We start from the raw sequence: 24,571 nt of genomic DNA on the forward strand, positions 1-24,571 counted from the left end.
GAATTTCGTTTACGCGAAATAATTATATTTTCATTTGCTCGCGAAGGAAACAAATCATAACTGTCTACTGAATTTTCAACTTCACTCGAGTACCAAAATTTACATAATAATTAACCGTAATAAGTAATCGATTTTATAATACAGTTTTCCAAGTCCATATTGGACTGTAACTTCGTCCACGAGGGTGTAAACTCGCAGTATCTTGCAGATTGAAAGACGACTGGACGATTCTTTAATCGTCTGCGAATATCAGTCGCGAAAGTACTCGGGTCGGTAATTAACTCTAACTACGAGTCGCCTTTACGCCCTTCGTTCCTTCGCCCCGTTAATCCTCTCACCCCCTCTGACCAAGTGCGATTCTATTTTTGAATTAGTTACCTCGAACAACACGCTACGCGCGACTTATGAATAATTTAACGCGTGAATTATTCATGGCCAGAAAACTCACAATAAATCAGTTCTTAATTGTATACCCGATACACGGGGCGAGCGGAGAGAAACGGACGCGTTCACCGCCCTTATCGAGGAGCGACGGTACCAGCCGCGAGATATCCGCGTTCGCGTGATACTCTTTCTCTCTCTCTCTCTCTCTCTCTCTCTCTCTCTCTCTCTCTCTCTCTCTCTCTCTCTCGATCGCTTCTTATTGCGAATTATGAACGATAAAAGGTTTTACAGACGGTCGCGAGGCGTTTTATCCGGCGCGTCGCGTTTCGAATCCGGAATTTTACACGGTTTTCACAACGGAACAGCGTGTATCGATTCCATCTGATCCTCGTAATTCGACGCGTGGCACGATCCTTTGTCGAGCGCGAAACATAAACGACCGCGTAAAAAACAACTATTGATGTTACAGTCGGTTCAAATCGAGTGATTTGTTTGTCCCAACGGCGAACGAATGCGACGACGAACGGAACGAATGGGCGACGCGAGTGAATCGTGATATACAGTCGTAAAAGTCTGCGAGCATCCCCCACCCCAAAACGTTCGATACTTTTCAGACTTAACAAGAACGTTAAACAAAAGCGGTGCGATTTACTACGTTTTAATTGATAAGCCTGCTCCTCGAACTGTATAATATGTCGCGGGTATTTAAATTATACCAATAAATCTGTTACAGTTTGAAATTTTCGCGTCGCACTCGCCAATTATACGGGAAAATCGTTATTTTCGCGGAATTTATATACCTCTGGAACAACGAGCGAACTGAAATATGCGTGAAACCAGTCGAAACGCTCGATTTCTCGGTAGTACCTCAAATTTTCGAGCTGCGCGTGAACGTTTTACGACCAACTTCGAGTATTAATTCGCTTTTTGCGAGATCGAGACGAGATCGCCAACGCAAAATCGGGCGAGTTTTAATCGCCACAGTGAAGAACGTGCGCGTGACGGGCGATTAGAGCGATTCGACGCGAACGTTTACGAGCTGTCGTAAGTTGCACGCAGCAGAAGCGACGATTTTTCGAGATTAACTTCCGCCAGCAGACACGAGCGCATTGTGGCCGGGTGAATATCGATAAGGGCGGGTGCAATTTTCGGTTTTATCACTGGCAACCTTGTTCCACCAGTCACCGTGAAGTGGATCGGTTAACGAAGTACCCGGGCTCGACGACATTAGCTCGACGCTCGATCGACCCAGCCAATTTCCAATTACGCTTTTTTCGTCAGAAACTGCTCCACAGCGGTGGCTGTTTCGAAACTCGCCCCGCAAATCGGCTCGACTTCGCGCTTACCGGTTAACAAGCTTTTAATCCCACGGTTTAACGATCCGCCCTCTCGCAGTGGCGATCAAAGTGACGTTCGATTGGCGATCGTCAAAGGAACTGTCCCTTCCACGAGGCTGACTTGAATAACGCGCGATGTCGTTTCGAGATCGAGATAATTAGGTTCAAAACGAACTCGAAAGTTGAATATTCGAATTTCTAGCGGACAGATACGAATATTCTGATCGACAGATTCGAAATGAAACGATCTCTCGAGTAATCAGATTCAGAGTGGAGACGATCGAAGCGATCGAAGGTTGAAATCATTCAGGGATAGAACGATCGAATTGAAGCTTCGAAATCGAGCGAACAAAGTGGCGAAGCGAGATAAGGCACGGTTTAACGATCTACCCTCTTGCAGTGACGATCAAAGTGACGTTCGATTGGCGATCGTCAAAGGAACTGTCCCTTCCACGAGGCTGACTTGAATAACGCGCGATATCGTTTCGAGATCGAGATAATTACATTCAAAACGAACTCGAAAGTTGAATATTCGAATTTCTAACGGACAGATACGAATATTCTGATCGACAGATTCGAATTGAAACGATTTCTTGGGTAATCAGATTCAGAGTGGAGATAATCGAACACGCGCGATATTGATTCGAGATCGTGGCAATTAAACTCAAACGAACTCGAAACTTGAATATTCGAACCCCCAATAGACAGATCCAAATATTCAGATTCGAATTGAAACGATCTCTCGAGTAATCAGATTCAGAACGGAGACGATCGAAGCGATCGAAGGTTGAAATCGTTCAGTGACAGAACGCTCGAATTAAAGCTTCGAGATCGAGCGGACAGAGTGGCAAAGCGAGGCGAGGCTCGAAGAAAATTTGTCATTCGTCCAAGCGCATCCACCGGGACGGCCGCGCAATTATTTGCCGCGCGTTCCGTTGCAGTACCGTAAAACTGTTTTATTTACCGTGGCAGTGACTATAACAAGGCGAAACGCATCGGCAAATTTTATGGAGCAATAAATAATCTATTTCTTTGTGTCTTAACGCGCGCGCTAACAGCGGGGCACGTTTCTATTTCCCCCGTTGGCCGTGCCGTTCGAAATACACCGCGGGTACCACGCGAGAGAGAGAATGCAACGAGGCCTCTAATACCGTTCGAAACTCGGCACCGTCTCGAAATAAGCCTCAGCTGGAGCTGTCTAGGCGTTGGTTGTTCTTCTTGCCTCGCCTCGTCGATGCCATCATCCGCGGCAATTGATTTATCCTTTGGCAATACGCTTCGCTGATCCGCGCGAAAAAGAGTGTCGAGGAAACGTCTCCCGACCGGCGAATAATCGGCCAGCAGCCAACGCGAGCGCGATGATTTATAAGGGCTCGGATGGTAATAGTAATGTCGAACGCGTTGAAAATTGAAGCTAGATAAATCTTCGCCAGCGTTGCGCGAGGAACGCGGTCCAGGAAGCGGCGAAACGACGGGCCTCGGCCACGTTGCGAAGCTAATAAGTGTATTTTTGACGTGGCAAATATATTTAGCTGACCCTTCGCCAGAACAGAGACGGTGCCGCGGAATTGTCGCCGTGGAATTTGTCTGAAAGGTGGAATTATTTATCGCGCTGCTTTTCTGCTTTCACTGTTCTACTCGCATGGACTGGCTGCCCCGCGGTTGTTGAAACTGGCGATTCAGAAAGTGGAAATGTAAACTTTCGTTTAAATGGTTGATCGTGGCTCGCATTACCGGGTCCAGTTCCGAGATATGAATTTTAATTCAACGTGGACGATACGTAGGTTGTTCTCTTGGTCCTTTGAAGTCGAATGGACCATGTTGCCATTAGACGACTCTGAGTATCGTTGATTATAGTCTTTGAGTGAAAGAGAGGAACAAATAGGTTCTGATGCGCGGCTTTTTCTTGAGAAACACTAAGAGATGCTAAAATGATATTTTATGATCTACAATGTCTTAAGTAAGTATATTAGAATTTAATAATATTGTTTAAGAACGAAGGTATAATTTTTCGAAAAAGTCTCGCTACATTTTGCAATATAAAAAGGTGTTTCTAATAATAAAAGAAACGAGACGCAGCGATGGTAGATATCAATTTGCTTAATCCGTCGACCGAGGAGGTTGTTTCGCAAAAGCACTGACAAAGACAAGTTAATCCATCGTTGCCCGTGATAAACACGATACGTCATAACTTGCATCCAGTACAATTATTGCGATAGGAAATTTCGAAGCAGGCAATTTCATGACGGACAAACAAATAATTTGAGCGAAAAATATGATCGTGAACTGCTGGTCTTTGTTGTTTGTTTCTTTGTACGCGTCAAAGTAAATCGCGGACCAACAAATTCTATTTTATATTACACACCGTGCGCCGTTATATAAAATTCGCATTGCGCAACGGGGCGATGCAGTTTAAACCAAGGTGCACCGCGTAGAAAAAAGATAATTCAAGCCTTTACGAGAGGTGTAAACGTGCAAACGATGTGAAAGCATGCGAATCGTGACAATCCTCGTGGCTGCTGAAATTTGCAACCCATTCTGGATTTAATCGATAAGGGGGGGAAATGGAGAAACGTTGCACCGAAACGTCATCCACGGTTAAGTTAAACATTTGCTAGGATCGCACGATCAATATTTGATCTCGAAATATCTCTTCCGAGTGCTCGAAACCAAACGGACCTTTTAGATACAGATTTAAATCCCGTGCTGCGAACACAAAAGTGGCAGCGTTTAAACTCGATGTTCACAGGCAAATAAAAAAAAAAAATCATATCTAAAAACACTATTAACTTTCTAAAACAAAAACACTTGCGTGACTCCTTAAATCTTGTGCTGCAAACACAGGTGGACGAAATTAAAGTGGCAGCATTTAAACTCTATGTTCGCAGTGAAATAAAAAAAAAAAAAAATCATATCTAAAAATACCATCAACTTTCTAAAACAAAAAGATTGCGATTACTCGAAGCACGTCGCACATCTTACATGTGAATACACACCAACTAAAAAGTCATCCTATCGATTTAAAGGATAACTGAAGACTAAAAGAAAATACTAAAAATTTGTCTATTGGACGAAAGAAAAGGATCCACTTGCCCAACTCAGTATCAAGGTAAATAAAACAGACAAGGGTGGTTTCAAGGGTCATCGGAATAGCAGGTGACAGCCGTCGCGGTGGCTTACCCCGGAGAATCCCAGGGATAAATTTAGTCGTATAGAAACGAGCCGAACCAGCGTCAGTTTCGCCTGAGTGTCGCGTAACAAACACGATGCAAAAGTGTGCGAATTAACGGCCGCGTTATTCCGGTGGATAAACGATACGTTTCAGCTCGTAAAGTAAGAGGAGAGCCGCGTGGCCTGGCCGTGATATTTAACCATTACGAATGTTGGCACCGAGCGTAGCGTCGCGGATTCGATTTTAATCGGTCAGTCTAGAAAACACGTACCCCAGAAAACCCGTCCCAATGCTAGATAAAGAAGCCACGAGCCACCGTGGCTGAGAATAATCGTCGAGAATATCGACAGTTCGATTTCTGTTCGATCATCCGACTGGTGTATTTATAGAGCGGATCAGTAACGTACTCGCTAATTCTCGCGAGGGAGTTCTAGTTCTCTTCTGGGGCTGGAAAGTTGAAATAGCCGTTCTGACCCGACGGACAGAGCGGAGTCACGACAAGAGTAACGTTTACAAGCGATGACGCCTCGCTTCTAGCAGAGAGGGATGGAATTTTCGGGAATCTCGCGTACGAGAATAGTAAAATAGCGCAGGGGTGAAGAATCGAGAAGAAAATTGAAAAGAATTGGAGAAGTAGAGAATAGTTCGAACTATCGTGGACGAAGTCTCTCGTATCTACAGGTGACAACCCCCAGGCGCGTCACCGTCGATCCAGCGGTGCCATTTTCAACCCTCAACTTCTATTCTCGAGGTTCAGCGATAACTGAATATGATAAACGACGCTGTAACAATAAAACCAGTGCTCTACGTCAGTGGTAAGATAAAATGTGCCGGAAAGTAAACAATGCACACGTGTCGCTGCAGGAGGCATAACCTGTTCGCAGGGTGGTTTCGAAGGGTGAAAAGTGTGAACTGGGTGAACGAAGACGCGTAACTCGACGTGACGAGGAAGAGAAAGAGGAACGAAGGGGTTGCCACGAAGAGAAGATAAAAAAAATTGTGTGCGCTGAGTGAAAAGTGACTAAAGGGTTGGAGGATCGCGAGTCGGAGGATTTAAAAGCGAGCAAAGGCGTTGGAGGAGTTTATTGTGTTGTTGAACGATGTTCTCTCGGAGGATCGCGTGAGAGGAAGCCCACGGAAACACGCAATTTCAATAATAAAACGAAGAATGGAACGCGTCTGAAACGAGAAGCGAGGAAACCATAGAATTTAATAAAGAGTCGTGTCAATTCGTTTCGCGATACCTGGGATATTAAAAAATCCAATCCGCCAGCCGTGGGACGGTTCGAAAGAAGACGGAAGCTGGTCAGATTGGCAAAATGAGACTGCGCGAGACGCTGGCTGAACGAGGTGAATGAAAGAACGAAAAGGAAACCGATGAGCGAGCTAAAACAACGAGAAAGAGGACACCGCGATAAATAAATCAGAAAACGTGCCGACGAGATTTACTTCGGGAGGGAAGCTCGCGAGGCGAGGCGAGAGATGAATGAATTCGAGGAAAGAAGCGTGGCAGGAAGAAGTAGAAATAACAGAAGGAGGAATGGAAGTGGTGGTTCGCGGCAATATCCATGGAATCGTAAATCGAATGGAGATGAGAACGGAGAAGGTTCAACTGGTGTCAACGAGCTCGAGGAAGCGGGAAGATTTCAAAGGACAATCGAAATTAGAAATAACGTTTCGATGTAGAAAAATAAAGGAGAGGAAGGGGCGAAGAGGAAGGGACGAGAGCCGGAAGACACCAGGCTGCAAATAACTCCCGCTCTGCGTCGGTCAAAGACATCGCCGGACATGTTACCACTACCAAGTCTTGTACCTATTTTTCTCACCTCTTTTTGCGACGATCTTTCACGAACCACGGACGAAACACAGGAGGGAAAAGAAGAAACGAACAAAGTCGAAGTCTGAGTCAAGCAAACTCATTAACGTCGCGATACGACTTCCACAGTTGATCCTTTCCACTTCAGATGTGTACTTCAATGTGCTCAGACACGACGCCAACATTTTAAAGCTAATAACTATGGCGATTTAGAGTGGATTGAAAGTGTTTCGAAGCGAATTCAAGGAAGTTGGAACTGTTTGAAGTTGACTCGAACGAATCGAAACGAGTACGAAAAGAAATTGAAACGAATCAGAGCAAATGAGATCTAAATTTGAAAGCAGATGAGCTGAACTGTATCCACGGTGGACGAAACCACGTTGAGGATAGCAGTAACGCGTCGAATCGGGTTGGAACGGGTCGAAATTGATCGAAGTGGATCATAAAGGTTTGCAATGCATCGGAATGTATGAGTGCAGAACGAAGCAATTGGAAGCGAGTTAGGTACAGGAGGAAACGGGTTGGAATGAAGTAGAGCCAAGTAGAAGCACGTTGGATCGAGTTGAAATGAGTCGAAGTGGGTCGAAAAGGGTTTGGGATAGATCGAAGTGAATACACTCAGAATGAAGCAGGTCGAGGCGAGTTAGATTCCAAACGAAGTGGAATGGAGTGGGTCAGTTCCTGAAGCAGCGAATTGGCGCTGGTTGGTGTAAAACTAGCAGGTTCGAGGAATAGTACAGGCTGAAGTTTCTACAAGCTAAACTGTACGAGTTCGTTCATCTGTCGAGCGCAAAGTTACTTAACGAGTAGGAAGATGAAAGCGATCTATGCTGACCTGACAAGAATGCTCGGTTCATCGATGAGTTACTAGGCGACAAAAAAATTCCCAAGGTTCACGTGTACGTCATCGTGAGGCCTCACCTTTTCATTCGCCTTTGGTGTTGTAATTTTTAATCATACTATCCGCGTTAACTACTCCTGCAGAAGGGAACATGGGTTTCGCTATAAGGTGAAAGTAACAGGTTGCGGACTTGCATCGTGGGAATGTTTATACGAAAATGACGCATTCGATACGAATATGCCTTTTATCGCAGCAAATTCGCTGAGTTTCATCGCGTCTTGTTTATCAATGCTCCAATGATAAGAGTATATTGTCCTTATTTTAGCGGAAGCTACGAGATATCGTAGGTATTCCATTTTTAAGCTAATAGTATTAGCTTTGTAGCTAATTTGTTGTTCGTATTAATAGAAATATAGAAACGGAGAGTATCGATAGACTCTGTGCAGATGTGTAATCAAAATGATAGCAAACTCTCGACTTACCTCCTCGTCCGATAATGGCTCCTCGTAATCAGATTGCGAGCCCTTGAACACGAAGATGCATTCCGACGGGTCCAATTTGCGTGTATTGCCGAATTGTGTTTGCTGATCGGCCAGCTGCTTCAAACAGGTTGTCTCTACCATGTCCTCGATTAGGTGAAACGGAAACTAGCTGGAAAAAAAGCACTCTTCTTAATCACACCATTCTGCAACGAGAATATGTGTATTTCGTCCGTAATTTCCACCTCTCTCTTTTATACAATATATTCGTGAATATACTTTTTGATAAATATATAACCATTTTTTTTATATTATTAAGGCATGATTCTATCTTTCTAGTTGTATAACTATAGAACTATTATCTTTATAACTATAAAAATTAATATATCCTCTATCTCGCGGAACAATTTAATTTCTATAGCGACAGCCAAAGCCATTAATAGCCTAAAAGGCCAGTAACCGTGCAGCAGCTGGAAAGCTGATAATAGCGTTATCGCCAGCGGAAGGATCTCCATTCATCATCATCGAAAGTGTAGGAACTTTAAATCGCGCTGCTTCATTCATCCGTGCCACTACACGTGAGACGAACACATGGCCGTGTTACTTATGGCTTTATTTATAGATTTAAACAGGACTGGCCGTCTTTAAACCAATACTGCCGATGAATACAGTATAAATCGAATTATCGTTTACGTCACGCCAATGTACTGTACACGTGCACTGTTATCTACCTCTGTATATACATGTATATATAGAAACGTGCACGCAGCTCGTGTACAGATGCAGTTACGTCTGTGTACATTGACGTTGTTCCGATAGCAGAGTGTATTGTAGGTTAGGTTTGTTCGACTCGTGTCTCGAAATACTTTCGAATGGAATCGCTTGTTATAGATAGAAACGTCGGATAAAACCCAGCAAAGCGGCGAACAATAATGTTGCTTACAGAAACTGTTCTTTCTAAACACCGAAAGTATGCATTTAGGTTAGGAAACGAGAACGTATTAATTGCTGGGAAATAGTTGAAACGAGGAACGAAGAGTAAATGATAAAAATACTTGCCACAATCCTCTTTAAAGTGTACGACGATGTGTTGACAAAGGACGATAAATTCATTGAAAACTCGTGTGCTTGTAATTAAAACATAACACTGAGATATAGGAACACGGCACTGTAAACGAGTCGCAACTTGAAATGGTGCTGTCATCTGGCGGTGACAGTCGCAACTAGCTTCTCGACTCGAATATTTTCTGGTGTTTCTTTTCAATCGATTGCTGTGCGCTCTAAGAATCAAAACTGCAACAAATTTGAATAATTAGATACTTTAATAAACTCGAGAGAAATCAATGGAATTAATGCTATGTTTTTGCATGAATTCGTAGATGTTCGTAGAAAAATATATGAAATTCTTACATTTCTAGAGGATTTAAGAATTTATATGCATTTTTATATAATACAAAAATATTTAATAAAAAAAAACAAATTCATGTAATAAAATAAATTACTTTATGCTTCAATATTCATTGGTTCGTCTTGTTTTTTCAGAATGTACGGTATGCCCGCTTTTAATGCAACGTCCCCTTTACCATTGGCCTCGAATTTACACTCGTGCAGAGAGATTTCAGATACGTCTTGTAATAATTCCGGGCCACCGCATTTACTTTTCGAGCCGTTCAAATATTTATGCGTTTCCAATCTAATAGCATATTCTTTAAAATGTCCCAAGATACAATTGCTTGCCATTAATTTTGCATTATCATAAAGCTAAAAGCGACAGGATATGTTACCATCATTCAGTAATTACATCAATGTATAATCATAATAGTCTAAGCATAAGTAACATACTTGTATACCCTCTACGCAATTTTTAAAGCTGCAATTGTTCATACACACATCTCCATTGCTATAAATTACTAAACCGGTTCCAAGACTGTCGAAAACTGTATTTTCTATTACAAGTTTCGCCTTGGGCAGTACTACGATTCCTAGTTTCACTATATTCTGATTAAAGGCACATATTTTACAATTAATTATTTTCGTAGTTCCAGCTCTCACTATTATAGCTGCTCTAAGATCACCCACATCTACGCTAATGTTTTCCAGTAAAACCTATAAATACATATTCCAGATTTCAAGCACAAATTATTGTCAGCTAGAAAGATGAATCAATTTTAAAGAAACAGCCTACTTCACTGCCAGAAAAGTCAAGCAAAGATGGTGCTGTTTCTGTGTCTTTCATATTAAGAATAGTATTTCCTAAATTATAAATTCCTTTAATAGTTCCTCCATCTTCTAAATGACCAGCACCTTTTATTTGATGGGTTCCTTCTCCAACTACGATGATATCCCCAACATCACACGTATGTAGTGTCTCCGATAAGGACCCAGATATTCTAGATACAAATTTACCAAAATAAGATAATTCGAAAACCACATATATTACCACAAATAATAACAGTATTATTTGTGGCAACTAACTAGACAGCTAAACTCACTTAAAAAATAATTCTGTGGACATAGAAGCTTGAACTTTATTTATGGCTTCCTTCATTTGTTCTAGAGTGCCACCAAGCCATACAAAATGACCATCCACGGATTCTTCTTTACTATTCTTTCTCTCTGCTTTATCATTGCTCAAAGATGAAGTCTTATTCTGAATAAGGATCTCCCTCATAGCTGGATTTTCAAGAACCTCCATCTCCCTTTTTATTTGCTGCAGCCGAAAATGTAACTTCATCAACTGACACGCTGTCCCACCATCTAGTATTTCGCTATGCGATTCTTCTTCTTCGGATATAGTATCCTCTAATTTTGATATTCTTTGCTGAATCTCTTTCCCCTCTCTTACTAAACCCCTAATAATTTCGCTAGTTTCTTTGCTAACAACGCCCCTCTTCATATCGAAGAACAATCTGATTCTTGTTTCCAAATGTACAGACACCCAATCGATATTATCATCGTCGTCTGTATCCCATGGCATCCATAAGTAGTTGTAAAAGAATCTCAGCTGATCGATACAGCTAGAGGTACCCACCATGTCGAGGGCCTTGTTCTCTTGATTGTGAGTGGGATAAAGCTCGATCAATGGCACGTCATACTTGTCTGGTAACTGAATTTCATCTTGGACGGCAGTGATTTTCACGAGCGCAGACAAATCAGAAAAATCTACTTGCTCGACTTCCACGACTACTATAGTGGGATAATGAATTTGGAAGTCTTCGCATACTAAACGCGGTATTCTCCACAGTGCCTGCCAACCGACAGGTTCTAACACAAGTTCTACATGATAAGACCATTCTGCTTGAATTTGAGACGCAGGTACAATTTCACCTCTACTGGACAATATTTCTGTTAGCTCGACTAGCCTTTCTTGCAAACTCTTGTCAAAAGTGTAGATCTCCATTGATGCGTACTATCTAAAAGGATAAAGAATTTTTGTTAAAATACTGCAATAATATTTTACACAAATGTGGGTTCACCTTTCGGTTTTCTGCGAGGATATTTCTCTGGGACTTATTAAATACAAACAAACAAGTGCTATGTACAAAAAAATAAAAAATTTGACACTTTAGATAAATGTATAATTTAACTGTAACAATTCAACAAAATTAAAAACAAAAATTGCGACGATGGACAAAAGAAAATCGCTCGCTTTTTGTCGGAACAAAAAGAATCAAATAACAATCAGAGTTTAACGTTTCTTTCTTCAATTTTTGTCAAATATAGTAACCAATGTAAAAATAAACCGAAGAGAAATATTCGTTTAATGAGTTAAAAACACATTTTCAGTCGACTTTATCCCGCACGTCAAAGTCAACTGCCATAACAAAATTCAAACTGCATCGTCGAAAACGTGATTGGTCGACTGGTTCGAGATATTCGATTCTTGTTTTCAATATTTGCTGACCTACTCGTATGGGCAACTTCTGGCACAACAAATACATTTCATGATAGGAGTAAACAGTGCCTTATTTTTTTTTTTCTAACAATTGAAACTGTATCTGAAGGAATAATGGGTTCGTTTAAGTTATTTTTATATGTGTAATTAAACACGCACACGTTTATCTCAAGTGTCAATATTTTTTTTACAAGCTTGTTTAGTATTCATGTATGTAGAACACAGGCAAAAGTACTGTCATAATGAAATCTTTATATTGATTAACAGACGACTCTATTTCAATAAATACTGATGAAAATATTGTACAGAGTTCGAAAAACGTTGAAGATAATCGTTTCGACGAAATTATTGGACACATAGAAAGTATTTTATTAGGTATGTATTAAAACGATGCATGATATAAAGTTCAATGTTCTAATTTGTTGTTTTTGTAGAGGATGAATTCCATGCTATTCAAAAAAAATTCTTGGACGATTATTGGAATGTTTTCGAACCTGTAGAAGAAAATAAATTAATTTATACAAACATATTTAAAGAATATGTATGTATCTGTAATAATATTCTTTCTTAATTGTACGTTATTAATATACGATTTTTATAGAACAAGACTGTGGAAAATTATATTGTTAATTATTTACAAAAAGTTCTGCCACATTTTGATATAGACAAATTTTTAGAATGCTTAAAGTAAGCATAATATATATATAAAAATTATAAATTAAAATGTTGTACTTTGTAATAAATTTCTAATGATTTAGCAATAGACAAAACGAATTGGAAGGTGAGGTTTTTGAAGTGTTATCAACGTTTACCGATTTCATGGCCTTTAAAGAAATGTTTCTTGATTATAGAGCTGTAAGTATCATTGATGTATGATCAGAGACAAAGATGAGTATTGTTAATGTTGGTTCATTTTTTAGGTGAAAGAAGGAAAAGTCCACGATCTTAGTTCTGGAATATGCATAACATCTCTTAAAACATGTAATACAAGTGGCAATGATTCTCTTCAATAAAAAAATATAAATGAAACAAATATGTTTTTAAGTAAATTATTTAAAAAATATGCGCTGATCGTACCTCTCATGTATAACTGTAATTCTTAAAAGGCAATACTTTTATTTGATTTACAAATCTTTTTGTGTTTAACTTACGGAAGTACAAAAAAATATATACATCGTTTCGATAATACCCTAAAAAACTGCAGAATCATGAACACTGAATGTTTTCACGATTCGTTAATTCAATAATTGCATAAATGTAGCCGATTTGCATACGGAAAATAAATTAAACATATTTGATTCAGCACATAAGAATTTCCATTTGTACAAGTTTACTATTCGTCTCGTTTGGCATTCGATATGGAAGCGTTCCCGCGAAACTAGTTAAAGCTCGTGCTTGTTCCCGAAGATCAAGAAGCTGCTGTTTCCTTGCCTCTTCGTCACCAGGTTCTATCGATCGTAGCTTCTGATATTGACGATAAAGTATCGTCATTGTAGCTAAGAGGACATCGGCTAATGTACCAGCTACTTCAGGTGGCACACGTCGTAATGCGTTTACCCTTTCATCAACTTCTTTTATGTGCAATGGTAACAGTTTCGATTCCGCAATCGTCTGCAATTAATTCGACATTATGTATTTAAAGTAAAAAACAAAATTATAAATATTTAATCTTGTATGCCTTACCCTGAGCGCGCTCTGATATTGTTCATTATGAAATTGATCGAAGAACACCATTAAATGTCTCAAAGTATAAAATGCAGATACTAATTCGGATGGCGCTTGTATCTCGATGTTTTGATACCTAAGAAATAAATATTTATACGTAGATATTTGATACTTTTGACTCTCTCTCTCTGATAATATTGCAAGCTTTTAATATTACCTTGCACTTATCTCGTTAGCAGTCACTTGCAATCGAGACCTCAATGAACCAGGTGCGGCAGTTTGACTAACAACTTGTGTAAGAAGTGTGCACATGATACTGAGAACTTTTTCATGATTACCAGCAAGATCGTACATTGTTGCGGCATCTTCTAAAAGACCTTTTTTATATAACGTATCCGCGCTTATATTTATTACGTCCTCTGTATTAATCTGGAATTGATCTAAAATTCCAGGAACCCAACGGTCCTTATCTATCTTCCCAACCAACTGAATTCTGTTCGCTGGGGAAGCATCAACCACCATCTCTGCAGTGGATGCAGCAAACATATTACGATCATACGGATCTCTCATTGATCTACAAACGTCAGTTAATCAAAATTATGCCTTTGAGATATCGATAAGTATCTAACATTTTATACAAACCTTAATAAGAATAAATAATGCAAGCACTCCTTTGGATCTGTAGAATCGAATCTTTTTACATATAAAAGTATTAATCTGGCAAAGTTTAATCTTTTCGCGGGAGGTTTGTCAGAAGGATCAACGCTTATCAAAGGCGCTAATACACTTTGACTAACCCCTAATAGATTATGTTCGTGCATAGCTGCTGCTAAATGTACAGCATGTGGCAAGTGTCTCGCCCCTGCGCCTCTTGCCAGAAATTCGATAGCAGCTTCAAACTGACCAGTTAAAAATAACATTGAGAAATACACGAACGGTTGTTCATGTGCATGATAATACGATTCTCCATATATTTCAGATATAGTAGTTTGTAAGTAGTCCAATGTCAATTTGTTTTCTGCATCTGGCTGATCTCGAACCTGGCACAGTTTCAACCACAAGTAATCATCAGCTGTACAAATTACATCAGAATGTAGGTCATCAGGCTCGCAAGGGACCAGTGCACAATATGCAACCCTTTTATACGGATCCGTGACCGCTCTAACATGCTTTCTATAATGCAACTTCAAGTTCGATTCCGCGGAACTGCTAGGATGGTTTTCAATGTCGCAACAAGCTTCTTCCAGAGCAACTTTGAATTCTGGAAATTCTGTATTGCACTGACTGAGGCACTGTAGTGCTGCTTTGTAGTCACCAACTCTCATACAATAATAGACCAAAGGCCACAATGGTTTTCCTTCAACCATAACATCTTCCAAATCCCTCAGATTTTGTACTTTCACGCTAACAAAGCTTTTAACTAATGGCACGGTGCCTGGTATACCACCTCTTTTGGCTTGTGCCAGGTTCTCGCTGATAACAGAAGTCATAAAATCTCTGTATCTATTCTCCAAGTACTTTCTTGCACTCAATACTATATTCTGTTCAATCATCGAACTACTTCTTGCTTTAATCTGGTCACCCCTAAGCATTGGTGGGAACTGTACCATGCACTTAACCATTTGCCAAAGATCCACAATCTTTTTGTCATTAAACGACTCGACAGCTTTACAAAATGCATTGAATAAATTTGGCCTGGTAATTCCTTTCAGCACGTGCTCATTATAATTTTGTAATTCCTTCACATAAGCTACTTCTATGCTGGATAAACCACTGACCATCGAACCAGCTAATTTCGTACGTTGTGGAGTACCGCGTAAATCTACAAGTTCTCCGGATGGTGCTGTCATAGCATTTATTATCTCAAACCGCATTTGTTTCCATTCACCCAACATATGTTCCATTTGCTGAATTCTTGTAAGTTCGAACGTCTGAAACATACATTTGAGAACTTGATACATACAGTACAAATATATAAAGTAATAAAGTAATTAAAATAGTAAAGTATCTTACATCTTTATGAACTTGTTCGATGATGGACAAAATAGCATTTTCTTTTTCATTTCTAAGGTAACTAACAATGTCTGTATCTGCGATAGGATCTAGAGGTTCGAACGTACGCCTCGCACTAAGTGAACTCAATTTCTGCGATATTTGAGACAAATCGACGCCACGCGAACCAAGCAGAAGATGTCTGAAATTACAAAATATTAATTTCTTATTAATTATTCGATTAATTCCAACTTATCGTTTAATCGTCTGATTGTGTTCAAATATATTTTGATCAATACTAAACAGGTTTGGAGAAGATTACCAAGTACTGTTTTGGCGCCAGAAATTTGTATAGAAATTTAGGTTATGTATTATATTAGAAATTCATAGATCTCTGAGTGAAAGCATGGATTTTGAAAAATGTAATTGAAAATTGAAATTTCTGATAAACCAAATGCTGGAATGAAAAATGTGATTTTTCTTACGCCTGATTATCTTGGGTGCCGGTCTGTGTAACACGAGACCAGAGCTCGTTGGAAGCTTCTAAAATTTGTCGAAGATTTCTTTCAACTTGCGGAAGTTCCTCATTACCTTCTACAGCAGCGGACAGTCGTTCTGCTGACCGTAACAATTCACTGAAGCCAGTATCCCCTGGCGTACGGGAACTATCCGTGTTCAACATATCGGAAAATCCAGGATCGCTCATATTTCAAACACAGTGCTCGTGGATTCGATAAGTACTGAAACTGTTGAAGAAAAAATATAGGGAATTTCTCTCTTCTCCGCAGACTGGTGTGCTGTTCTCATTGACTCAGAAAATAATTAACTTACGAGTTCTGATTTTATCTATCACAGAATAATCAGATAAAATCATCTTTAACTCTCAATAAATATCATGATAAGTAAACACGACGTGCTATCTGCTACACTTATGTACGATAAGTAAACTCTAATGTTACCAATATTACAGACGAACTTTCTCAATGAAAAATACCCTACACACTCAGATTGACAACCGCAGTGTATTCTTCCGCTTGAATTTGATTGCCACGAACGTCCCTGTTTATCTGCGAGCAATATTTCTGTAAATAATTCCACCAGGCGATCCTGAACCTCGCCAGTACGACAAGTAACGTACGTGTAAAACTTTTATCTACCCAATCCGATTCGATAAAGAGAGAACCAAACGATGATCGAGGGAAACGTCTCGTTTTGCTCGAGTACTTTGCACGCGTGGTGGCTGACAAGTCTCGTTGCGATGATCGGAAGCGAGTAAATAATGGAAAAGCGAAATTACAGCAACAAGGAAGACCGTCAGGTCCTCCAACATTTCGTAGCCAAGCAGAATACCATTCTGACGCGTATGTCCGGCGAATGCGACAAAAACGTCAATACGTTGCGCCTCGGCATGCTCGTCGAGGCTGTCGAGGATTTGGGTGACAGCGGACTCAAGGTGCGCGTGGTCGACACGACGGGGTCAGAAATTTGGCGTAGCACCGAATGGCGCTGCCACAAATTCGATTTGATAGCAGTCACGCCTGAAGTATGGAAATTTCTGCCTGCTGTTTCCGTGCCTCAAGAAAGGGTTCGCCTGGCCAACCACAAACACTTGTGCAAGGAGCTGATGAGCCTTGCGATAAATGACACTGTCTGGTATTGCTCGGATCCTCACGGGTGCACCAAATGCCTGGCTGTTATTAAATACATTGGCCCCGTGCCACAGCTTGGTCAGGGGTATTACTTTGGCCTTGATTTGTTGGTAATTCACAATCAAATATCTTATCATCCTCTAAATGCTAAAAAATGAGAAACTGTTTGAAAAATGCTAAGTTGAAAGCTGATGATTGATTTTTATAAATGAATCGCTTTACTTATAGGATGATCATACATATATTTTGTCTTTTGCTAATACATTTTTTTTAATATAATTATATATATAATTGTGTATTTGTCTATGCAGGAAGGTCAAGAATCATCCAAGACAGCTTTGTTAAGTAAAGAGTATTTTGTTTCAACTCACTCTGAAGGTACATTCGCTACATTGAGTAACATATTCCCATTAAAACCTGGTGGTCCCACGGGTCTTGCGAAACCAGATAAAAGTACAAAAATACATTTTCTGTCGACTCTTCTATCTTGATGAGATTTCAATGGATTAATCGTACCTTTAATTCCAGACATCTTTATGAAAGTTGAAACAGGAAACAATTATGCGAATGATAAAAAGAAATCTGTTCTGGACACCATACCACCCGTTCTGTTAGAAAGATTCACTATATTCGATGATAATAAGAACAATAACAGGGACCAAAGATCTTTACCAAAAGAGTACCCTCAACCGACAAAATCGACAGCAGATGAAAATGATAGCAATGTGACCAAAAGTGCAACCACTCACGGTAATAATAAAAATATAAATTCTAAGCTCATTAATAGAAAAATAGATAAATTCTGAGTCTAGCTTATCGCTCGGTGGAGTATCCTGCTGGTTTTTTGAAAAAACATGCTTGTTTTCACCCATCGTGTGTAGTAGAGGGAGTTAAAAATAACCAAGGTGTTTAAAAATAGCCACAGTCTTAGTCTCACTCAGTATCACCGGCAAACTTCTCAACGTAGTAAACTTATAATTTTATTGTAAAATGGCTGCTGCATTGCAAAACATCCCTGTCTTTGTGTTAGAACATAAATGGAGTAGTGATATCGAGTCAAATGTGTACAGTGATATAGAGCGAACACTCGAATCATTGAGTCCATTGGATTTTTGTAAGAAACAGTATATATTTATGAACTTCGGTAACCCTTTATATTTCGTGTTTATGTGGTCTGTCAAATTGCATTTCACTGTTCTTTTTATAATTTTCATAATATTTAGCTTTTTAAATGAAACAATATTTTTATTGTAACGTAGAGTATAAATTTAAATTCTTATCCAATGCTTTTCTAAGGGACTAATTTTCTCATTGTAATAGGTAGTATACCTGAGAAAAATGAAAATAAAAAGTTTAGTCGGACCGAAAACTCAGATTTAATTGTGGGTTCGAATGTAAAGGTGCTATTGGACTCTGATGTACATTATGGGATTATTCGTTGGATTGGAACTCCTCCTGGTATTACACCTGGTAAATTGATGGCAGCTGTAGAACTGGTGTGTACGAAGAAGCACATGTTAACATGAAAAAAAATTTACAAAATCATTAAAAAGGGGTATAATTATTTTACTTCAGGACGATAGTCACCCAACAGGTACTGATGGAACTTATAAAGATGTAAGATATTTCCACTGTCGACCACATCGAGCTGTTTTCACGGATCTCGATCAGTGTTCTCAGTACGAAGCAATGGTAAATATAATTATTATGTGCATTTTGTCTATTTTTATATAACAAAAGGTATGTTACAGACGAAAATTGATGATCCAACAACATCGATAAATACAGACAATTTCGGGAGTATGGAAAGTTCCGCTATTGCTGGTATAGTACGACCTATATCCGTAAAAGGAAATTTGGAAAGTATATGTGGGAAATATCGAGGAATCCAGGGTCATCACAATTCGTGCTATTTGGATGCCACCCTTTTTAGTATGTTTACATTTACAAGTGTTTTTGACAATCTTCTATTCAGGTATTAATTCTACATAGTTTACTTCTGTTTTTATTTCAAGAGGATGTTAGATATGGTATGTTATTCTCTTAGGCCACCAAATGAAAAGGATTGTCCACAATACGAGGAAGTACAAAGAGTACTACGTGAAGAGATTGTAAACCCGCTTCGGAAAAATATGTTCGTGAGAGCTGATCGTGTTATGAAGTTACGAACTTTACTTGAAAAGTTATCGTCCGTATCCGGACTCACGAGCGAAGAAAAAGGTGTGAGTTGATAATATACGTGGCTGATATTTCACGTAAGTTTAAAATGACTCTGATTTTCTTTTCACAGACCCTGAAGAATTTTTGACATCTCTGGTTGCACAAATTCTGAACGCTGAACCATTTCTTAAACTGAGTTCCGGCCAAGATGCATATCATTACCAGCTTTTTGTCGAAAAGGACGATCATTTGAATCTTCCAACTGTACAGCAACTATTAGAACAAAGCTTCCTTACAAGTAATATAAGGTTGAAAGAGGTTCCTTCCTGTCTCATTATACAAATGCCAAGATTTGGGAAATCGTTCAAGATGTACCAGAAGATTCAGCCTACGTTATTGCTCGATGTAACAGATATAATCGAGGACTGTAGGTATCATTAAGTTATCATTATATTAATCTATATTATTATTGCAATCATTTTCAATTTTTTTATCGACAGCTCCCAGACAATGTACCGTTTGCGGAAAATTAGCAGAATTTGAATGTAAAGAATGTTACGGACAATGCGGCGTTGGTCTTGAGAGTATCGCTTTTTGCTTACTATGTTTAGAAAAGGTAATTAAAATAACAAAATCTATTAATCTAAGAGACTAATGGTATTTTGGTAAATACCTTTAGGTTCATCGTCATGAACGAAGGACAAATCATGAACCAAAGAAATTAGTAGTACCAATGGAGTTTGCCATTTTACAAGAGCACTGTCCTGTCCCGCGATTGTATCTCGAATTATCAGCAGTAGTTTGCATCGAGACGTCCCACTATGTGTGTTTTGTAAAGTGTGGTTCTGGTTCGGAAGCTCCATGGTGTTTTTTCGATTCTATGGCTGACAGAAAAGGTATTTTGATCACGTTTTATATATCTTATATCTCATATATATTTGTAGATAGTAGAAACGATGTATCATAAGTCATACTTTTAACACCTTGTTTAAGTTGATAATTCTATTATTACTTTTAATAATCTCTTCAGGGACATTGACACATACATGTACATTTATAATTTCTTATAAAAATTAACTAATACTATACATTACATTTTCAAAATTGATGCAATCATTAACTGGAAATATTTTACACACTTAGTATTCTATTTGTCAATTATTAACGATATTTGACAAATAATCAAAAGAAACACATGAAAGACAATGCTACAATATTTACAAAGCAGTGATCATCAAGTAGAATAAAATATATATCAGTGCTGGCATATGACGTTATTGTTGTTGAAAAATTCTATAGCGAATATTTATCCAACAGATTTCAACTCTTTTGTCATTTAAAATAATTATAATCTAGAAGAAGAACAGTTCATTTCAAAAGTAATTAATTTGTAAACCGTTCTTTTGTGTTTAGGAGAACAAAACGGCTACAATATACCAGAAATGGTCCCCTGTCCAGATTTTCCGTACTGGTTAAGCGAAGAAGGTGGAAATTATCTTACTGAATTAACGGACGACCGTCATTTGCCAGAGCACGCAAAACGACTTTTATGCGATGCCTACATGTGCATGTATCAATCCCCCGACGTTATGATGTACAAATAAGTTGAATTGCCTGATAACCTAGGTAAGTTAGGTTCAAAGTTATTAATGAGAATAATGTTTGTGCTTGTTGCTTCATTTATTTGATGTACATCGAATTAGTACGAAAATTGCAATTATTCATACATAAAGACTTTCTATCGATAACAAAAGACGAGTGATAAAGAGAAGAGACGATGTAAGGCTGAATCGTATCGGATCATAAAGTTTTATTCAAATGCTGACAGACAAACATGTAGCTCTAAGGAAACTAAAGTTATACATATATATTATAAGAAATCACCAAGAAATTACTATTTTTAATCGGAATACTTAGTAATCTAACTTGAACATAGGGCTAATTTTTAAATTCATGTGATATATGTATACGTGTATATATTAATCAGTGACGTAAAATTAAATTTTCCACTTTGTATAGAAACTATAGGAAAATCTATCATACTATTATAAAATTTATGCATATTGTGCAATCTATTTGTTAATTTACTCGGAATAAATTCTGAATATTCAATTAAATCTTTATACTTCTCAAAAATAAATAATTTATGTAGTGTTACGTGTACTAAAATCGTGTATGTTTGTCAGAATTAACATATGAAATATAAATATAGTTTTGTACGAAAATTTTATCGAGACAATATGAGTGAAACGTCATACATCTGACTTTTATAGCAAAGAGCACAAACAGCTAACAAATCTTTTGTAATTTAACGATATAATGACTAGGATTCAAAAGTTAGTGCTACACTCTCCAATCTACTGTGGTTCTAGTCGTTCTTTTATATCTCATATGATAGTACGAAATTAGATTTCTTTAAATTGTAATAATTATATTACCACAATAATTTGAAGGAAATTAACAGAACAACTTAGCACAATACCAACTTAAGATCTACTACACTTATCATTTCCTTTTTACATAATCAATGACAAAGGTCTTTTATGATATTTTAAATGTGAATACTCATATTTACATTATGTAGAAAGGAAATATATACAGTCCTTAGACTTAAAGACAAAAATTAGATTAACATGTAGCAGATTTATACGTTAAAATTATATTAATTAGTAAACATGTATATGCAAACTAAAAATTCACGAGGAAAACAATTCAGTTCTAAATCTTGCATAATTGTTCTTCTGTTTCATTTTTTGTTAACTACAATTTTAATGCTACACAAAAAAGACTAAAAAGCAAAATAATTCATTTTCTATTAGACAATATTGAGTCCAAAATCATCACTGCAAGGAAAAGTATATGAAATAGTTATTAATATTAATAATCATTAATATTAATAATTGAGATGTACCACTGTACATAATAAGAAAGTTATGTAATAGGGGAAATTGAATGTTCATTTATCTGTACGGCAGAGTTAATAAAGGTAATGATAACGTTTGTAAAAACATTGTATTAGAAATTTAGTATCTATCTTCGTCTTCGTCCATGGCAAAGTCACTACCAACGCCAGAATCTAACACGTAGAGAGGACTGTAAAAAACATATAAAGAAAGAACGATTATGAATAGAAGTAAATGAAAAGACAACCCGAAGAATGGATCTGTACTCACTTTATTGCTCTGCATGTGAAAAACACAATCCGTTTCAACTTCTTGTTATAGAAGAAATAATTAAAAGACCATAAACATCCATCTTCTCCGAATGGATCAGATACAAAATCTGGATTGTAACTAAAATGTTTAATATTTTTAATTTTGTTTAGTACATCCAGCAGCTCGTTACCATAATATTCAAAATTTCTTCAGATATATTATGCTCTGAATGCAATTTACCTATAAATATCACATTCCCGCAATGATATTTCATCATCGACGGCAGCCCAAAGTGCCGTTCGAAGAGTGCGATAATGATCCCCCGCGGTTGCACTTAAATTACTGTCTACAGCATTCATGACCCATTGCAAGCTTGGCTCTTTACTGAATTCGTGACTCTTAGCATCAGAAAAATCATAATCTGGATGGAAAGCTGAATTCAAAGTGGCAATCAAATAGAACAGCGTCTTTCTACTGATCGTATCGCATAACGGGCCGTCTTCATCACCAGAAACACTGCGGCTGTAGCAAACAATATCGAGGCTAATTAAATCAATGTAAAGGTAAAAATAACGCATTATCAAAAAGTAAACATAGACATTTTATGATAACATACTCCAGATTTTTACAGTTTTTGTAATGACACAAAAATTTGTTTTACTTCGTACCGAAAATCGAATGATACTCATATTTCTAGGTTTACTCTTTTTTTAATACCTAGAGTACCCTTGAGCAGGTGATGTTCCCAAAGATGTTTGCGGCGGTGACAAAGCTTGAAGATCGTGCGGAGTAAAACCTTGTTCTGCATTGAAACGTTTGTACAGCTGCTTGTCGTTTCCAGCCATTTTACACGAATAGCTCTCTATTCTATGGACCAAACAAGGCAGAGTTCATCGGAGCACGTCGAACAAATATCGATCCGATATTCTTACCTGCCTATTATTTTGCTGTCTCCAGTCTTGATGGACAAGGCACTATTTATAGCTTCAAAACGTGTACTCTCGAGCAGCTTCATTTTGCCAACAACCAGACAGTTCCTCTTTTATGTCGAATAAGAGCGTTGTTCCTGTACCGGATACCCTTGGTGCATTTCTTCAGCGGAATGCCCTTCTGTTGTTAACACTCCATTACGCTGGAGTGTACGGTGACCATTAACGTTGTTCTCTTTGACAAAACTTGACCTCGTTTCTCAGTCGCACGGCCAAGGATGGTTCAATATAATCGAAAAGTTAGAAAACTTCTGCGACTTCGAAGACTTATCGAGTCTTTGTACATCTTTCTTATGTATATGAAAATTCCTTTCCTCTTCGAGTGTACGAAATTAATCGTGGACGTAATGATTTTTCCTGCGGCGCCGAGCTTGTACATCACAGATCTCTAATTAAAGATAGCGAGACGAATTTACCGTCCGTGCGTGGTCCGATTTCAGCAATCGGCCTCCAAGATGTATCAGTTTTTAACCGTGGCGGGCGGTAGCCTTCTTGCGCCGCGCGACAGAGACGTGCAAAAATCTAAAGAGAGGGAGAAACGGCGCAAAGGACGGGCAGCTACCCTTGAGAAACAAAAGACGCCGTTTTTTTCTGTTTTTTTTTCTTTTTTTTTTTTTCCTTTCCTCTTGGTACTTCCCTTCAGATCGTAATCGCGCGCTAAACAGAAAGTTACTGGCGAACGTCTCACAAGGTTAAACGGGAACGACGGTGTCAATCAAGCTGCGCTTGTTGGAAGTCAGCTAAACAAAGTGGCTAAGAAAAGTTTACACGTCCGCTACTGGCGAAAACAATCCATAATCACGGACATTGTTGTCACTATCACTCGAATAATCACCAGTCACTGTCAAAACTAAAAACACCCAGAATTCGATCGGGAGCCTCGACGGTGTAATTAAAGATCGATAAAACTTCAGCCCCGTACACTCCTCTATTTCGCACCGTTTACCAATAATTATTTGCGTTTGGATGTTAGTACACCTATATGCAACACAACGAATATGTGCGTCCTACGTGACAGAAATAGCACAGCGAAGCGT

General features: G+C 38.5%; 6 protein-coding genes and 1 long non-coding RNA gene across 11 annotated transcripts in view; 2 read left to right on the forward strand and 5 right to left on the reverse strand.

Annotated features, from left to right (window-relative positions):
• Positions 1-8,203, reverse strand: part of LOC143431553 (pseudouridylate synthase RPUSD2) — a 278,936-nt gene extending 270,733 nt beyond the window's left edge. Inside the window, exon 1 of the mRNA XM_076908376.1 lies at positions 8,033-8,203. Coding sequence (XP_076764491.1) covers positions 8,033-8,173 — 141 coding nt within the window. The 5' untranslated portion in view covers positions 8,174-8,203. The remainder of the gene's footprint in view (positions 1-8,032) is intronic.
• Positions 8,204-9,486: 1,283 nt separating this feature from the next.
• Nesd (SHC binding and spindle associated nessun dorma) lies at positions 9,487-11,845 on the reverse strand. Its single transcript, XM_076908374.1, has 5 exons — positions 11,821-11,845; positions 10,522-11,442; positions 10,215-10,419; positions 9,872-10,135; positions 9,487-9,790 (listed from the first exon to the last, which is right to left on the reverse strand). The coding sequence occupies exons 2-5, from the start codon at positions 11,427-11,429 to the stop codon at positions 9,533-9,535; spliced, it is 1,635 nt and encodes a 544-aa protein (XP_076764489.1). The 5' UTR covers positions 11,430-11,442; positions 11,821-11,845; the 3' UTR covers positions 9,487-9,532.
• Positions 11,846-11,909: 64 nt separating this feature from the next.
• Positions 11,910-12,985, forward strand: LOC143431557 (ADP-ribosylation factor-like protein 2-binding protein). Of its 2 annotated transcripts, none has more exons than XM_076908383.1 (6): positions 11,910-12,042; positions 12,192-12,299; positions 12,359-12,465; positions 12,526-12,611; positions 12,683-12,779; positions 12,845-12,985. In XM_076908383.1, the coding sequence occupies exons 1-6, from the start codon at positions 12,039-12,041 to the stop codon at positions 12,935-12,937; spliced, it is 495 nt and encodes a 164-aa protein (XP_076764498.1). In that variant the 5' UTR covers positions 11,910-12,038; the 3' UTR covers positions 12,938-12,985. The 2 variants fall into 2 exon arrangements, with proteins under 2 accessions (XP_076764498.1, XP_076764499.1); XM_076908384.1 differs by having other exon boundaries at positions 12,192-12,287.
• A 238-nt stretch (positions 12,986-13,223) lies between these two features.
• On the reverse strand, positions 13,224-16,307 carry LOC143431549 (nuclear pore complex protein Nup93). The gene is made up of 6 exons (XM_076908370.1): positions 16,067-16,307; positions 15,603-15,783; positions 14,232-15,520; positions 13,807-14,163; positions 13,608-13,725; positions 13,224-13,535 (listed from the first exon to the last, which is right to left on the reverse strand). Exons 1-6 carry the CDS (start codon positions 16,285-16,287, stop codon positions 13,224-13,226), a joined length of 2,478 nt encoding a protein of 825 aa, XP_076764485.1. The 5' UTR covers positions 16,288-16,307.
• Positions 16,308-16,860: 553 nt separating this feature from the next.
• On the forward strand, positions 16,861-22,579 carry Cyld (ubiquitin carboxyl-terminal hydrolase CYLD). Of its 3 annotated transcripts, none has more exons than XM_076908373.1 (12): positions 16,861-17,340; positions 17,542-17,683; positions 17,759-17,980; positions 18,551-18,726; positions 18,806-18,922; positions 18,982-19,205; positions 19,278-19,450; positions 19,521-19,817; positions 19,891-20,006; positions 20,070-20,286; positions 20,804-21,016; positions 22,410-22,579. In XM_076908373.1, the coding sequence occupies exons 1-11, from the start codon at positions 16,861-16,863 to the stop codon at positions 20,992-20,994; spliced, it is 2,355 nt and encodes a 784-aa protein (XP_076764488.1). In that variant the 3' UTR covers positions 20,995-21,016; positions 22,410-22,579. The 3 variants fall into 3 exon arrangements, with proteins under 3 accessions (XP_076764488.1, XP_076764487.1, XP_076764486.1); XM_076908372.1 differs by lacking the exon at positions 22,410-22,579 and adding an exon at positions 22,210-22,347; XM_076908371.1 differs by lacking the exon at positions 22,410-22,579 and having other exon boundaries at positions 20,804-22,186.
• LOC143431559 (uncharacterized) lies at positions 17,230-18,391 on the reverse strand. The gene is made up of 3 exons (XR_013102721.1): positions 17,903-18,391; positions 17,602-17,838; positions 17,230-17,368 (listed from the first exon to the last, which is right to left on the reverse strand). It is a non-coding gene; the product is annotated as an uncharacterized LOC143431559 (long non-coding RNA).
• On the reverse strand, positions 22,330-24,146 carry Maf1 (repressor of RNA polymerase III transcription Maf1). Of its 2 annotated transcripts, none has more exons than XM_076908382.1 (5): positions 23,478-24,146; positions 23,272-23,412; positions 22,786-23,067; positions 22,564-22,683; positions 22,330-22,483 (listed from the first exon to the last, which is right to left on the reverse strand). In XM_076908382.1, exons 1-5 carry the CDS (start codon positions 23,558-23,560, stop codon positions 22,414-22,416), a joined length of 696 nt encoding a protein of 231 aa, XP_076764497.1. In that variant the 5' UTR covers positions 23,561-24,146; the 3' UTR covers positions 22,330-22,413. The 2 variants fall into 2 exon arrangements, with proteins under 2 accessions (XP_076764497.1, XP_076764496.1); XM_076908381.1 differs by having other exon boundaries at positions 23,263-23,412; positions 23,478-24,145.
• Positions 24,147-24,571: the final 425 nt, after the last annotated feature.

This window comes from Xylocopa sonorina, chromosome 18, assembly GCF_050948175.1.
Source record: "Xylocopa sonorina isolate GNS202 chromosome 18, iyXylSono1_principal, whole genome shotgun sequence".
Taxonomy (NCBI): Eukaryota; Metazoa; Arthropoda; class Insecta; order Hymenoptera; family Apidae; genus Xylocopa; species Xylocopa sonorina.

Bases quoted from the DNA above. Each gene is read 5' to 3' on its own strand.
- Nesd (XM_076908374.1), bottom strand. From the start codon at position 11,429: ATGGAGATCTACACTTTTGACAAGAGTTTGCAAGAAAGGCTAGTCGAG. The intron at 10,136-10,214 runs GTAGGCTGTTTC...ATGTATTTATAG, and splicing joins TTGACTTTTCTGGCAGTGAA to GTTTTACTGGAAAACATTAG. The intron at 9,791-9,871 runs GTATGTTACTTA...TGTCGCTTTTAG, and splicing joins ATTGCGTAGAGGGTATACAA to CTTTATGATAATGCAAAATT.
- LOC143431557 (XM_076908383.1), top strand. The intron at 12,300-12,358 runs GTATGTATTAAA...TTGTTTTTGTAG, and splicing joins CATAGAAAGTATTTTATTAG to AGGATGAATTCCATGCTATT. The intron at 12,780-12,844 runs GTAAGTATCATT...TTCATTTTTTAG, and splicing joins TGTTTCTTGATTATAGAGCT to GTGAAAGAAGGAAAAGTCCA.
- LOC143431549 (XM_076908370.1), bottom strand. From the start codon at position 16,287: ATGAGCGATCCTGGATTTTCCGATATGTTGAACACGGATAGTTCCCGT. The intron at 15,784-16,066 runs GTAAGAAAAATC...TTGTAATTTCAG, and splicing joins GGCACCCAAGATAATCAGGC to ACATCTTCTGCTTGGTTCGC. The intron at 15,521-15,602 runs GTAAGATACTTT...TGTATGTTTCAG, and splicing joins TCGAACAAGTTCATAAAGAT to ACGTTCGAACTTACAAGAAT.
- Cyld (XM_076908373.1), top strand. From the start codon at position 16,861: ATGGAAAAGCGAAATTACAGCAACAAGGAAGACCGTCAGGTCCTCCAA. The intron at 19,451-19,520 runs GTGTGAGTTGAT...TTCTTTTCACAG, and splicing joins ACTCACGAGCGAAGAAAAAG to ACCCTGAAGAATTTTTGACA. The intron at 20,007-20,069 runs GTAATTAAAATA...AAATACCTTTAG, and splicing joins GCTTACTATGTTTAGAAAAG to GTTCATCGTCATGAACGAAG.
- Maf1 (XM_076908381.1), bottom strand. From the start codon at position 23,560: ATGAAGCTGCTCGAGAGTACACGTTTTGAAGCTATAAATAGTGCCTTG. The intron at 23,413-23,477 runs GTAAGAATATCG...TTTGGTCCATAG, and splicing joins GACAGCAAAATAATAGGCAG to AATAGAGAGCTATTCGTGTA. The intron at 22,484-22,563 runs GTGAGTACAGAT...TGTTTTTTACAG, and splicing joins TTCACATGCAGAGCAATAAA to TCCTCTCTACGTGTTAGATT.